Source organism: Acomys minous (genome assembly GCF_964271855.1).
Source record: "Acomys minous genome assembly, chromosome: 8".
Lineage (NCBI taxonomy): Eukaryota > Metazoa > Chordata > Mammalia > Rodentia > Muridae > Acomys > Acomys minous.
The window spans coordinates 57,752,214-57,767,423 of NC_140489.1; the positions used below are offsets into that span (position 1 = coordinate 57,752,214).

Consider the following 15,210-nt stretch of genomic DNA (forward strand, 5'->3'; position numbering starts at 1 on the left):
GATGTGCTGCTGATTACAAAAGACCACAGATGCGAAGCCAGACTATTATACCTAACAAAACTTTATATCACCATAAATGAAGAAAAAAAACATATTCTGAAATAAAACCAAATTGAAACAATATTTGTCCTAAAATCAAGCCCTATAGAAGGTGCTAGAAGGAAAACTCCAACCTAAGGAGGTTAATTACAACCATAAAAACATAAAGATAAATAATAAACTGTCAAAAGAATGGAAGTGTGCATGCACACACACATACACCAGCACCACTAAAAAAAAATAACATGAATCAACAATCATTGATCATTGATATATCTCAATATAAATGGTCTCAATTCCCCAGTAAAAAGATACAGATTAACAGAATGAATGCAAAAACATGATTTATCCTTTGGCTGCATCCAAAAAAAAAAACACACACATTAACATCAAGGATAGACATTATTACCTCAGAGTAAAAGGTTGGAAAAAGATATTTCAAGCAAATGGACTTAAGAAGCAAGTAATGTAGTAATTTTAAAAATCAACAAAATGGACTTAATGTTAATGCCAAAACAGTTCAAATTATTCCACAATATAGAAACAGAAGGAACATTGCCAAATTCATCTTATGAGGCCACATTTAAGCATATACCCAAACCACATAAGGACCAAACAAAAAAAAAAATTACAGACCAATTTTCCTTATGAACATGGATGCAAGAAAGCTCAATAAAAAACCTGCAAACTGAATCCAAGAACACATCAAAATATCATCTGTCATGATGAAAAAGGCTAAATCTTGGTGAGGCAGGGATGGTTTAATATATGAAAATCAGTAAATGAACTCTACCATATAAAGAAACTGAAAGAAAAAAAGCCACATGATTGTCTCATTAGATACAGAAAAGGCCTTTGACAAAATCCAACATCCCTAGATGATAAAAGACCTGGAGAGATTAGGGACACAAGGGACATATCTGAACATAATAAAGGCAGTTTACAGCAAGCCCATAGCCAACATCAACTTAAGTGAAGAGAAACTCAAAGCAATTCCACTACGATCAGGAACAAGACAAGGCCATCCACTCTTTCCGTACCTATTCAATATAGTACTTGAGTTTTATCTAGAGCAATAAGAAAACAAGAGATTAAGGGGATACAGACCCGAAAGAAAGAAGTCAAAGTATTTAGATATGATATGATAGTATAAATAAATGATTCTAAAAATTTTACTAGGTAATTCCTACAGATGACAAACACTTTCAGCAAAGTAACTGAATAAAAAGTTAACTCACAAAAGTAGTCAGCACTGCTGTATACAAATGCCAAGTGGACTGAGTATGGAACCAGGAAAACGGCTTTCAAAATAGCCTCAAATAATATAAAAGGTCTTGGGTTCACACTAACCACACAAGTGCAAGACTTGTGTAATAAAAACGTCAAGCCTTTGAAGAAAGAAACTGAGGAAGGTATCAGAAGATGGAGTGATCTCCCATGCTCATGAATCAATAGGATTAACACAGTAAAAATGGGCATCTTGCCAAAAGCAATCTACAGATTCAATGCAATCCCCATTAAATTCCAAGACAATTCTTCATAGACCTTGAAAGACAATTCTCTACTTTATATTAAAAAAAATTTAAAACCCAAGATAGCTAAAACAATCCTGAACAAGAAAAGAAGTCCTGCATGTCTCACCAGTCCCAACTTCCAGTTGTGCTACAAAGCTATAGTTGTAATTTTTAAAGCATGCTTTTGCCATAAAAACAGGTACTTTGATTAAGTGACTTGAACTGAAGATGCAGAAATAACTCTACACACCTATGGGCACCTGATTTTTGATAAAGGCAGAAATACACAAGAGAAAAAAGAGAGCATCTTCAACAAATGTTGCGGGACAAATTGGACGGCTGCATGTAGAAGAATGCAAGCAAATTCTAACATGAGTTCTGTTCAGAAAGTCTTCTTTTTTATTTTAGTATTTTTTTATAAGTTCATTCATATCACATCTCATTTGTTATCCTATCCCTTCTATCTTCTCATTCCTCCCTCTGTCTTGCTTTCACCCCTCCCCTATGACTGTGACTGAGGGGGACCTCCTCCCCCTGTATATGATCCTAGAGTATCAAGTCTCTTGTTGGTAGCCTACTATTCTTCATCTGAGTGCCACCGAGCATCCCCATCAAGGGGACGTGGTCAAATATGGGGTACCAGAGTTCGTGTGAAAGTCAGGCTCCACTCTCCACAGCAATAGGCTGGTTGACCAATGGAATCTAATCGAAAACCCAGAAATGAATCCACACACATATAATCACTTGATTTTGGACAAAGAAGCCAAACCTATTCAATGGAAAAAGGATATCATCTTCAACAAATGGTGCTGGTCTAACTGGATTTCTACATGTAGAAAAAGTCAATTAGACCCATATTTGTCACCATACACAAAACTCAAGTCCAAGTGGATTAAAGACCTCAACATAAAACCAGAGACACTAAATAGGTTAGAAGAAAAAGTGGGGAGGAGCCTCGAACATATTGGCATAGGAGACAACTTCCTGAACGGAACACCAACAGCCCAGGCCTTAAGGTCAAAAATTAATAAATGGGACCTCATGAGGCTTAGAAGCTTCTGTAAGGCAGGAGACACTGTCAACAGAATAAAATGACAGCCTACAGACTGGGAAAAGATCTTCACCAACCCTGCATCTGACAGAGGTCTAATATCCAAAATATATAAAGAACTCAAGAAATTAAACACCACAAAACCAAATAATCCAATTGAGAAATGGGGCTCAGAATTAAACAGAGAATTCTCAACAGAGGAAAATCAAATGGCTGAGAAACACTTAAAGAAATGCTCAATGTCTTTAGTCATCAGAGAAATGCAAATCAAAACAACTCTGAGATTCCATCTTACACCCATCAGAATGGCTAAGATCAGAAATTCAAGTGACACCACATGCTGGTAAGGATATGGAGAAAAAAGAACACTCCTTCATTGCTTGTGGGAATGCAAACTGGTACAACCACTTTGGAATTCTATCTGGTGCTTTCTCAGAAATATGGGAATAGGGCCTCCTCGAGACCCAGCTATTCCACTCTTTAGAATGTACCCAGAAAATGTTCCACCACACAACAGGGACATATGTTCAACCATGTTCATAGCAGCCTTATTCATAATAGCCAGAACATTGAAACAGCCTAAATGTCCCTCAGTCAAAGAATGGATAAAAAAAAAAAACTGTGGTACATTTACACTATGAACTACTACTCAGCTATTAAAAACAAGGAATTCCCGAAATTCTGGACAAATGGACTAAACTAGAGATGATCATAATGAGTGAGTTAACCCAGATGCAAAAAGACTCAAATAGTATATACTCACTTATATCTGGACACTAGTCCAACGGGCATGTCCCATGGAAATCTTCACTAACCAGGAAAGTGGAACAGAGCAGAGGATATCCTATTGGGACTGTAGGTGAGAGAAGCATGGGAGAGTGGAGAAATAGAAGGATCCAGAAGGTCCTAGAAGCCTACAAGAAGAACATTTTGATGGGCAGATCTGGGCCCAGGGGTCCTACTCCAACTATGGCACCAACCAAGGACAATACATGCAGTAAGCATCAAACTCCTACCCAGATCTAGCCAATGGACAGGACACTCTCCACAGTTAAGTGGAGAGTGGGGACAGAAAGTCTTCTTGTTGAAGGATATTTTATCACACTGTGAACCCAGAGATTGTATTATTTACTAGAAAAACCTGTTTTTAGTTGTAGTGTGGGTCAGCCTTAGCACACACCTTTTAATCCAAGAGCTTTCTGCTTGAATATTGTAAAATTCAAAACTGAACTCCAAATGGATCCAAGACTTCAACATAAAACCAGATACCTTGATAAAAAAGAAAGTGGATACACGAACTCTGGTGCCCCTTTTCTGACCACGTCCCCTGGATGGGGACGCCTGGCACTCAGAGGAAGGATAGCAAGTTACCAAGAAGAGATTCGATAATCTTAGAACATATATAGGGGGAGGAGGTCTCCCTCAATCACAGACATAGGGGAGGGGAGAAGGGGGGAAGTGGGAGGGAGGGAAGAATGGGAGGAAACAGGGGAAGAGCTAACAATCAAGATGTAATATGAACAAATTAATTTTAAAAAATGGTAAAAAAAAAAAAAAGTGGATAATAGCCTCGAACCCATTGGCACAGGAGAAGATGTCATTTTTAACAAAATCTCAAGCATTCGATTTTAACAATAAAGACTCCGGGAGGCATCTGCTGGGGTGAAAGCCTGCTAGCTCAGAGTGGCAGAGAAGGCACCTAGCTGACCTTCCTCTTCAGCCAATGTCAGGTATAAAAGAACAACTAAGTATTGCACATAGATCTCTCTGGGAGGGAGACATAGCATAGATTTTATGACCGAATGGGGTGAGGATGTGCGACGGGAACAGGAGGATTCGGTGCTGAGGGCGGCAGGAGATAGAGTTGAGGGGACGAATGTAAGAACAGCTGGAACTGAGGAGCATTTGAGTGGCGCTTTGGGAGCCTAGAGCAATGGAAACTCATGAAGTCTCCAAATGTGGAGGGAGACAGAGTCTGAATTGGCTGTCTCTTGTCACCCAGGACTGGGTTACATCCAATTGAGTTGCTGGCCAAAGGAGTCCTATGGAAACCCACAAACAACCCAGGCTGTCGCAAAGACAATAAATTGCTCTCCACAAACTGGCATCAAAGCCCTACTGCTGAAGACAACAGAGAGAGAGAGAGGGGGGGGGGAGGGAGCTCATTGAACATGGAGAGGTCCAGTTGATGCCTACATATGACCTTAGGCCTTCACCACTACATTCTAGTTTCTTTGGTATAGGCTACCAAAAGAGAAACATAAACACCAATCCAACCACAAAACCTTTCATCTAAAATCTGTCCTGCCTATAAAATATGCTAGGGCAATGGTGACACAAAGCTTGTAGGAGTAAGCAACAAATATCTGATTTGACATAAGATCCACTTCACAAGATGGAACCTATATGCAACACTGCTTGGGTGATGAAAAATCAGAGAGTAAATAGCCCAGAGACCTAGGATAAAACCAAATACTAATGGTCTAAATAAAAAGGAACAGTAAGATGGCCCCTAATGATATTCTGCTATACTCATAGATTGCTGCTTTATTCAGCCATGGTCAGAGAAGTCTTCTCATGAAGCTGATGGTAACAGATTCAGAGACCGAGAGCCAGATATCAGAGAGAGAGAAAGAGAGAGAGAGAGAGAGAAAGAGATACTCAGCCCTAGAAGGAATTTCTCCATCAAATCACTGACCTCAGAGCTCAGAGAACCCCTGAGAAAATGAGGCAGAAAGAGTGTAAGAACGAGAGGGGAAGGAGGACACCAGGACAACAAAGCCCTCTCAATCAACTAAGCAAAGCTCATGTAAAGTCACAAACACTGAGGCAGCATGCATGCTGAGGGTACATGGGTCTGCACTAGGTTCCTTGCCCTGTGTGTGTGTGTGTGTGTGTGTGTGTGTGTGTGTGTGTGTGTGTGTGTGTGTAATCATAGTTTAGTATTTTTATGGCTGTGTGAATGAGTAGGTCTCTGATTCTTATGCCTTCTGTTGAGATTTTCTTTCTTTTGTTGATTTGTCTTGACCAGCTTCAAAGTAATGGTTTTTACGTTAGCTTGTTATATTTTATTTTTGTTGTGTTTTGCTGTTACCTCTTAGAAGCCTATTCTTTTGTTTGTTTGTTTGTTTGTTTGTTTGTGTTTTTGTTTTGTTTTGTTTTTTGAGACAGGGTTGAGACAGCCTTGGCTGTCCTAGACTCAATTTGTAGACCAGGCTGGCCTCGAACTCACAGCGATCCAACTGCCTCTGCCTCCTGAGTGCTGGGATTAAAGGCGTGCGCCACCACACCCGGCTTGAAGCCTATTCTTTTCTAATGAGAGTAAGAACGAGAGTGTATCTGGAAGAGAGCAGATGTGAGGAGGAACTGGAAGGAGTGGAGGGATAGGAAAGTATAATCAGGATATAGTATAAGATAAAAGAATCTATTTTTAATAAAAGAGGGAAGGCGTTAAAAAAATAAAAATACCCACATGAGAACTGATAGGCCATGATTATATATGGTGGGGGAGGAGGTTCCCCTCTGTCACAGGCCTAGGGAAGGGGAATAAATTAATAGTTTCTGGTTTAAAAAAAAAGTTTTACTAGGAGTAAGGCATAAGGACGTAGGTAAATGCTGATGGTGGCCCAACCTGAGGCATAAATTACAGAAAAAAGGGATCAAAGAATATTCCTTAATAGTCCCTATCATCCATTGTTTAAGGATTACCTTAAAGAGAAATAGTAATATTAGAGTAAATTTATTTTAAATATAGGAGAAGAACCAGTTTTCAATAAACTGGAATTTTGTCTAGAAATATTTGGGGAAATCTAACTAGAAAGACTCCCTGAATCTTATTTTCAAAAGAATTGAAAGTGACTTGGTTAACATTTCAGGGAACTAAGGGCTTAGTCAGGACGAGAGAACTTCACAAGAAAGCCTGGGTCTTGGCACAATGGGCAACAAAACAGCATTTCTGCAGTTGCTTCTATGCCCTTCTCCTCACAGCATTTCAGTTGTGCTTCTCCTTACATTTAGACTGTGTGAACTGTGCTTCTCGGATCAACCACCCTAGCTATTCACAGATTTCAGTGAGCCGGTTCACTCTTCCGTTCTTCACCGGAATCCCAAGGAGCCAGTTGCAAATGCCAGAAGCAAGCATGTACCCTTAGTATCTCTCTTCTCTCTTGCCTCCCAGGTCTAACTCATCATGGGAAAGATTACCAATAACATGTTTCTTTGAACATTTCCTTGTCATTAGCATATGAAGTATGTTGAGAGAGAGAGAGAGAGAGAGAGAGTGTGTGTGTGTGTGTGTGTGTGTGTGTGTGTGTTGTAAGGCTGAAGAATCATAGCCTTCAATTACAGACTACAGAGAAAAGCGATTATGTAGCAAGTCCCTTATCAATGCCCATGAATAAAATATCGGAGGTAGAAAGTGTCACACTAGTGTTTCTCAATGCTTTGCATTTCTTGGGAATCTGCAGTCTTATTCCATTATCCTTTGCTGGTCCCTGTTTAAAGTCTTTGGGGACCCCTTTGAGCACACAAGTCATGAAGAATTAATCAGTGTTGGTAATTAGAAAAATAAAAATTGAGAACAGGGATATTACATGCCTTTATTACCAATATAGCAGAAAGTTCAAGGAAACAAAACACTCATTTCAACCTGGCACAAAGGCAGTTCTGAAAAGAAAGGCAAACCCGACTGATCTCCTTGTACCCTATAAATTCAAAATACTAAGATCCTTAATCATCACTGCAGCAAAATAGCAACACAAAACACAACCCTGAGCTGCTTTCTGAAGTGCTAGAAATAGCTGAAAATTCAAATTTAAAATATTAAGATAATAAGAGACATTATCAGCGCTTTTAAAACGTGTGTTTTTGTTGATCTTTGCCCTTCTGGATCTTTAAACGTCTCCACTCTGATGCTGTATTAAGCACAGTATGCTTTGTAAGGATCTCCCTTCACAGCACTACAATTCACAGCTGTATCTGGATGTTATTCTTGCTTTTCCTGGCTAAGTGTGAGAATGATACACCTCACAGGCATGGGGCCTGTCATCCGTGGGGACCAGGGTGAGAGTGGCAGTAACTGCTAATGTACATCTCAAGAACAATCCGAACAGCACGCTGTCAGCACTGTCACACTTATTCAGCTTAGAGATTCTTGAAGGAGCAATTAAAATAGAAAAATACACGCCCGAGGAGGTAGCCCAATGGTAGAGTGCTTGCCTAACATACAAAGGCTCTGGGTTCAATCCTCAAAACTTCAAAAAGAAACAAATAGATTGGAACCAACAATAAACCTAAAAATACTGCCTGTGAATCAGCAAACATTTCAAAGACTCCAGTCCTTGGCATAGCCATAGTTCGAGAGAGAACATCATTCAAACAAGCTTAACTTTTTTCTGTATACCAACTACACAATTTTTAAGTTCATGGGATTAGATGTTTTGAGGTATAATTTTTTAAAAATCTCAGAGGTACTCTACTCAGTAGAACAAGTTTCAGTTCCAATTTCTATTCCCCTAGTCTTTTGCTTAATATTTTCTCAGTTAAAAGAGAACCTGAAAAGGCTTGTGTAGAAGAAACAAGTGTCTGAAACAGTTTTAACTGTAAGGCAATGTGAGCAAATGCCTGAAAGGAAACTTACTTTGGATGTGATTTAATAAGAACCTCAAGATGTATTCTACAAAGCAATTAATTATTTTTGTGGCTTACTATTGCAATGCATGTGGTGAGTCACCAGTATATAAGTGGATAAATAAAAAGGCGCCCCAATAAAAATAATAGCAATGGCTAAGCTGACAAGATAGTGTCATGTAAATATTTTCTTATTATTTTACAAAAAACTCTGAAAAGTAACCACTTCTTACCAAAAAATGAAAAACTAGAAGAAAAACAAGCCACATAGTTCCTTGTATAAAACTTCAGAAAGGTTTAAGAATTGGAGAGCACAAACTCCAAGGATGAGTGGGCAACCGAGACCAGAGACATTCTCCTCACTTGGTCCCTCTGTGAAATCCAATAGCTTCTTCCCGACCCAAGAGTGCGGTCAGGATACTTTGGCTTAAAGCAAGAAGTTAAAATGAGACCTCCTGCAAAAAAGTTTCTGAATTTTATACCTGCAGCCACAGTCACGAGAAGACAGAACTACACTCCCAAAATTCGGGGTAAAGTGATTTACAATCTAGAATTCTACCACCAGCCAAGCTATTATTTTAAGGGAGACAGAATAATGAAATTTTCAGATGTGAAACTCTAACATATATATACATAACACACATAAGTCCCACATCTCTTGCCTTACACCAGTAGATTGAGGGGGGAGAGCAGTCAGGACAGAGAACAAGTAACCACCTGAAGTCAGATAGCAGACCCGAGCTCACCAAGTAACAGGCCAGATACCATTCAAGTCTTCCTGAGACCAAAAGCTCAAGAGAACCATGTCCAAGAAAGAACAGGAAAGAATACCTAATATGTCCACATGCATTCAGAAGACAGCCACACTTGTTTTCAGTGACAAATCAGTGATATGCACATAAGAAACCAAGTAACAGGAGAAAAAAAAAACCCTTGCAATCATTAATCCAAAAGGAAAAGCAACTATTTGAGAAATAAAATGTTCCCTCATAACATCTGCCTCACTGTAACACTTCAAACTCAAAAATTCAAGCTCACTATATTAGAAAGGTAGGGAAGTCCGGCACCACGGCATCGTGGCAAAAGGAGTGGGCTATAGCAAAGACGGCAAAGTGGCAAGCTCTATCCTAGGAGAGCAGGGGAGAAGGAAAAACTAGCTGCAGCAGCTTGTGGTATCACATACCTGCAAGTGCAGCTGAGGAGCCTGAGGAGAGTCATGGGTTTAAGGCCAGCTGGAGCTACACAATGAGATCCTGCCTCAACACGTTCTCAGAAAGAAAGGAAGGACAAGAAAAACTTATCGGCAACACTATATGATGTAGAAATATGAAATTACATAAAGATTACAACAGCTAACCTTTTGAAAAGCAGCTGTGTACCGGAGGCAGGAAGCAGCAGACGGAGTGGACATTCAACAAGATGCTTTTATAAGCCTAGCACTGTATCACCTTTTCACATGATGTGTACATACTACTTTGACCAACATTAAAAAGAAACTATAACAAAACATAAACATGAAGAAAACATTAAGAACATTAAATCCACTGTTTATGGCATCTTTAATCATTCTCCCAGACCCCAGTAGGTCTTCTTTCTCCTCAGCTCATAGAAATGGAATAGGAGACCAGCAGGAGGGGCCAGAGAAGATCACAGAAACAAAGTATATATAAAAATATCATGATGAGTCCTGTACACTTCATACGCTAACTTTCAAAATAATTAGTGATAAGGGAAGGGGAATGTCCTTAATCTTGTTTCTTTTGAAATTTTTCTACCACCGCCGTTCTAGCTGTGATGACTTCTGTGATCTGATCCTCAGCCAGTCCCCAGTCTGCTAATATACATTAAGTTTGATCCAACTTATTCTCTATCCTGGAAACACTGTAAGTGCATATAGTTCATTTTAATGGCTCACCGTCATTACCACTACCAAATTCTGAGTCCATCGCTCAAATGACTCCTGCTGTCATTTATCTTGTAGCCCGCTCTATAGCCACACTGTCCCAGATGTAGGTTAGATGGTTGGCTGTAACTCTTGCTCCCATCAGTGGATGGAAGTACTGCCCCTCCAGGGCACCTTCAAAAGCATGAATCGTACCTTGTCACTCAGTGTCAATCAGCACTATCAGAATCAAGATGGCGCTTCTTCCCACTGCCAGAATCCCTCCATGTTCTGAGCACTTTGTCTGAACCCAACTCTAGGCATGAATCTAACTTATAGAGATGAACATGTCTGAGAGATTGCACCTCTCTAATACGTGGCACCTTTAAAACAGTTAATAACTACAAGTTACAGGACATTTCAGTATTTTTATCAATGACCTAGAAATTGATCGTGATGTTCAAGTTTTTCTAGAAGCCAAAACCCAGGCAATGTTTACTTAAGTTTCAAATGTGACAGTGACAGTAAACTCTAGCCAAGTCATAAACTGTACTGACAACCGAGAAAGAACACAGGGAGAGAAGCAGGCAGAAAGAAAGGGCCTAGAGGAAACGTGCTTTGCAAAAAGTGCAATGGATCTGTGGGCAGAGAACCAGTCTCCATTCTCCGTAAGAAGCAAAAAAAGGCTAAAACTAGACCTTACAGCTGGGTCTTAGAGGATGTGTGGGTGCGATATTGGCACTTCTGTTTGTTTTCTGGTGAACTGTCATTAACTTTTAAAAGTTGCCCGACTGGTTCTCAAACCCATGCCCCTTCCAACTAATGCTTAATTAGTTTTGGATCTTTGTTTAAACTGACAGCTGTGGTTCAAAAAAATCCCCCAAGGTCAGCATTATAGTTTGCATCTTAAAATAACCAAATGGCCTAAAGGTTTTCTGTGGTTCTGAGATTGTTGTTTTTTCATTTTGATTTGCAAAGGGAATTGGTCCATAGCTCTGTGCCTAAGTATGCCTTATGCAAATACAAAACTATTTTCACAGCATCTGAACCAATAAGAATAGAAAAATGGAAACGGGAGTTATTGCTCACCTATTCACTGGGCGGATATCTACCAACCCCAGGGCCTGGCAGAGGGCTTGGGAAGCAGGCCATAAGCAAAGAAGGTTGAAGCACGTCAGCCAAGGCCTGAGGTTGGATGGAGAACTCACACTTTCCCATAGGAAGGCTTCCAAAGCCCTGCCTCACAGGCTATTTACTCTCACTTTACAAATAATATTGCCAGGTTTATTTATCTAGCTTCTAAGCCTGAGGCAGAACAGAAATAAGATATTAGGAGGGGAGCTGTGGGAGGGGAACTACTCACAGCATACTGGAAACCTGGCTGCAGGACAGCCAGCTGCAGCATAATCAGAAGGAGGAAACAAAAAAAAAATTTTTAAAGGAAACAAAAGAATTCAAAGCACAGCTGAATGAAGGGGCAAGGCACACACTTCACTCACCAATAAGACCTTGGAGTGTCACACCATGTTGTAGAATAGCATAAAGAAGTAACAACCAAAGGGCAGCAGCGCCATCCATCCTCAAGCAAAGGATTCTCCCAGCACTCCTGCTGGGACACACTCAAAGAGGTAAAGGAAAGCAAGGGAGAGTAGGGTGTGTTCATTTTGACCAAAGAAAAAAGCCATAGACCCTTAATTATCATAAGAGAGAAAGAAAGAGAGGGGGCAAGGAGAAGGAAAGAGAGGAGAAAAGGAAAAAAGTCAATGAAATGATTCCTATTGATACTCTGCTATACACACAGATTGGTGCCTAGCCCAATTGTCATCAGAGAAGGTTCATCCATCAATTGGTGAGAGCTGATGCAGAGACCCATATCCAAACATTAGGCAGAACTTGGGGTAATCCTGGGAAAGAGAGAGAGGAAGGCTTGTAGGAACCAGAAGGGTCAAAGACACCACAAGAAAACGCTCAGAATCAACTAACCTGGGTTCAGAGAGGCTCATAGAGACTGAGCCGTTGCTCACAGAGCCTGCATAGGCCTGATCTAGGCCCTCTACACATATGTTATGGTTGCGTAGCTTGGTCTTTATGTGTGATTACCAACCGTGAGAGTATGAGCTGACTCTGACTCTCTTGCCTACTTTCGAGATCCTTTTTCTCATACTAGGTTACCTAGTCAAACCTTAATACATGGGAAGTGCCTAGTCTTACTGTAACTTAATATGCCATGTTTGGTTGATATCCATGGGAGGCCTGCCCTTTTCTGAGGGGAAGGAAGAATGGATCTGGGGGGTACAGATGGGAGGTATGGAGAAGGGCTCAGGGGGAGAGGAGGAAGGAGGAAGGGGAAACTGCAGTAGGGATGTAAAATGATGATGATGATGATGATGATGATGATGATGATGACGATGATGATGATATTGTCCATTCCAACATCTTATACTTTAGTGAAAAAAAAAATGAGGCCTAAAATGTTTACTTATAAATGGGAGCTCTCAAGCTAAACCTAGTGTATCAATCATCTGTCTATTGTCTTTTTCTGCAAACAGTTTACATGAGTGAAAGCCATTTTGGTTCATCTCCACAGGAGGGGAAATATTCAAAAATACAGTGAGAACTTTGTTGGGAAAAAAACCTAGGAGCTCAATTCTCAAAATTGTCTCAATCTTTACAAACATCTTAAGCTATCTTTTACCATCTGCCTAACACTAATGTTCCCTCAATATTAAAGGAATGTATCTAAAAAACCAATCAAACAAAAAACTCAGTACCAATTTTAATTACTCAGTGGTGAAAGGATCCACAGGCCAGCAATAAAAATGAATTTTAAAGCCCAGTTGGAAGATGCTGTGCTGAGATGTTGGCCTTAAGTTGTAGAAGAGTCTTAAATATCTCTTCAACAGCACGGAACTGGAAAGAATCTGAGAGAAGTGGCAGGGTAGGCAGAGCCTGGACCTGTTCTACCATGAACTTCATGTGGTCTTGACAAATCGGTTGCTTCTCTGAGGTTCTGTTTTCATTTTTGTCTCTGAGGACACTAAGAGATAGGTGTGAAGTGATGACTCCCTACAGCCCTCCACTGCAGTTCTGCCTTTGCCTGGATTGCTGACTGTGGGCACGTGGGCACAGGTGAAAGGAGCTACCACGGAATACAAGCAATAAAAAAGACATTTTCTGGAGCTCTGGTTTCAAGGAGACATGGCAGAACAGAAGGAAGAAGAGAAGAATGGCCTCTGATTTCAGATGGGGAAAAAAAGATGTGTTTGAGTAATATTTCCTCACCCCTCTGGAGTGAATCCCTTGGCCAGAGTAAACTGGCAGGGAAGTGATGAATGCATGGATGCTACGGGACCCTGGGATAAGGGTTTCTACTCAGCTCTCAGGGGTCACCTCTATCTCTCCACCCAAAGTCCTGCATTCTTCAAATACCACAGAGACACTTCTACCTTGGGACTTTGCAGGCATCCTTTCCACTGCCTAGAACAATCCTCTTCATTCATAAACCATATGCCTTGCCCCCACACTTCCTTCAGATGTATGCTCAGATGACTTGGCCTCCTGAGGCCCTTTCTTTACCCTTTTATTTAAATGGATTTCAACCCCCATCATTCCCTGCCTCTCATACCCTAAAATTATTTTCCTTAACTCATTTACTATAAAACAATGATGCATCACCAATTTGTCTATTCTGTCTACCCCTTCTAGATTTTAGGCCTAAGAAAGCAAGAACTTCATTTGTTTATTTCTGTTTCCCAGTCTGGCCAGAATCTTCCATGACAGAGATACAATAACACGAATGGATTTAAAAAAAAAAAAACCCTTCACTATAGACGAGTAGGAGTCTGAGCTGAGGACTTAGATTCCTGACCCTCCCTCCCAACTTTATAGACATGCTTTCAAGTATTTGGGATACTGAACTTACATCAGAGGTGTTCTCCAAAAACTGCGAAAAAGTACTGGAAAGCCTTCGAACTTTCAAATTAGCATACACTCAAAGGTACAATAATACACAAGGCTGGTTGAGAGACAAAGCAAGACACTGGAGCTCCCGCCCTGCTGATGAGAATGCGGCTCATTCAACTTTACAGGGTTTGATGCAGCAACATGTCCTAAGAGCCTTTAAGTGCAATGCAGGTTTTTACTGTGTGTTGCCTCACTTGTGATAACTTTGGATCTGGAGGGGATTATTCATTATCAATATCCCAGACAATTGAAAGAATGTGTACAGAGCTTCAATTGAGAAGGAGGGAGAGGAATCTAAGTCAAGTACACTCAGCAGTTAAGCACACTTGATGCTCCTTCAGAAGACCAGCTTGGCTCCCAGCATCCACGTTAGGTGTCTCATAAATGTTTGCCACTCCATCTTCTGGGGGATCTGATGCTCTTTTCTGGCTTCTATGAGCACACAGGCACTCAAGTTGGAGTGCATGAGTGTATGCATGCAGACACAACACAAATATTTTTTAAAAGATAATGTTGTCCTCACAGAACTGGCTAGCATTACTAACTCCATTGTATAGATGGGAAAACAGAGGCACCCACAAGTTAATAAACTGTTCCAATAACTCATGCCCCACTTTTTCCAGAATAATAAGATGTAAACGTTACACACAGCTTCCCACACAATGATTTTATTTTTCTTCCTCTTCGAGAGCTAAATGTGCTTGCATGCCGAAATTAGGGTCAAGAAATGTAAGCCGAAATTACAAGCAGCTCTGGGCATATGCTTCTCTTACTTTGCTGGCTTCCTGCTAGCAAGAATGCAGATGTGAGAGATATCCAGGGCAGCCATGCTGGGCCTTAAGATGACCGTGGGAATGAGGATCATAGGACGGGGTGTATCAGCTGACAGGAATCTAGATCTTGACCCTGCCAGATGCCATATCTTTTCTGTACTACCTTTTAACAAGAACTTTTTTTTAAACAAGGAAGAAATAAACTTTGATGTAGTCTAAGCCACAGTTACTTTGGGTCCCCTGGCTATCTGGATCTATAAGCTAGCCAAAACTAGCTATGTCAGGCCTGCCACTTAGTCCTTGTTCTTTTCTAATACAGTGTTTGGCTAAACGGAGTCGACTTAATACTACTGGCAGTTT

General features: G+C 40.5%; 1 protein-coding gene across 3 annotated transcripts in view; it reads right to left on the reverse strand.

Annotated features, from left to right (window-relative positions):
- TTC6 (tetratricopeptide repeat domain 6) overlaps window positions 1–15,210 on the reverse strand; it is a 170,340-nt gene that overhangs the window by 128,430 nt on the left and 26,700 nt on the right. The window contains exon 2 of one of the 3 annotated variants that reach the window (XM_084791646.1): window positions 10,148–10,309. The exons of the other annotated variants lie outside the window; for them this stretch is intronic. Within the exon in view, the coding sequence (XP_084647772.1) occupies window positions 10,148–10,153 (6 nt within the window). The 5' untranslated portion in view covers window positions 10,154–10,309. The remainder of the gene's footprint in view (window positions 1–10,147; window positions 10,310–15,210) is intronic. 3 annotated transcript variants of the gene reach the window in all.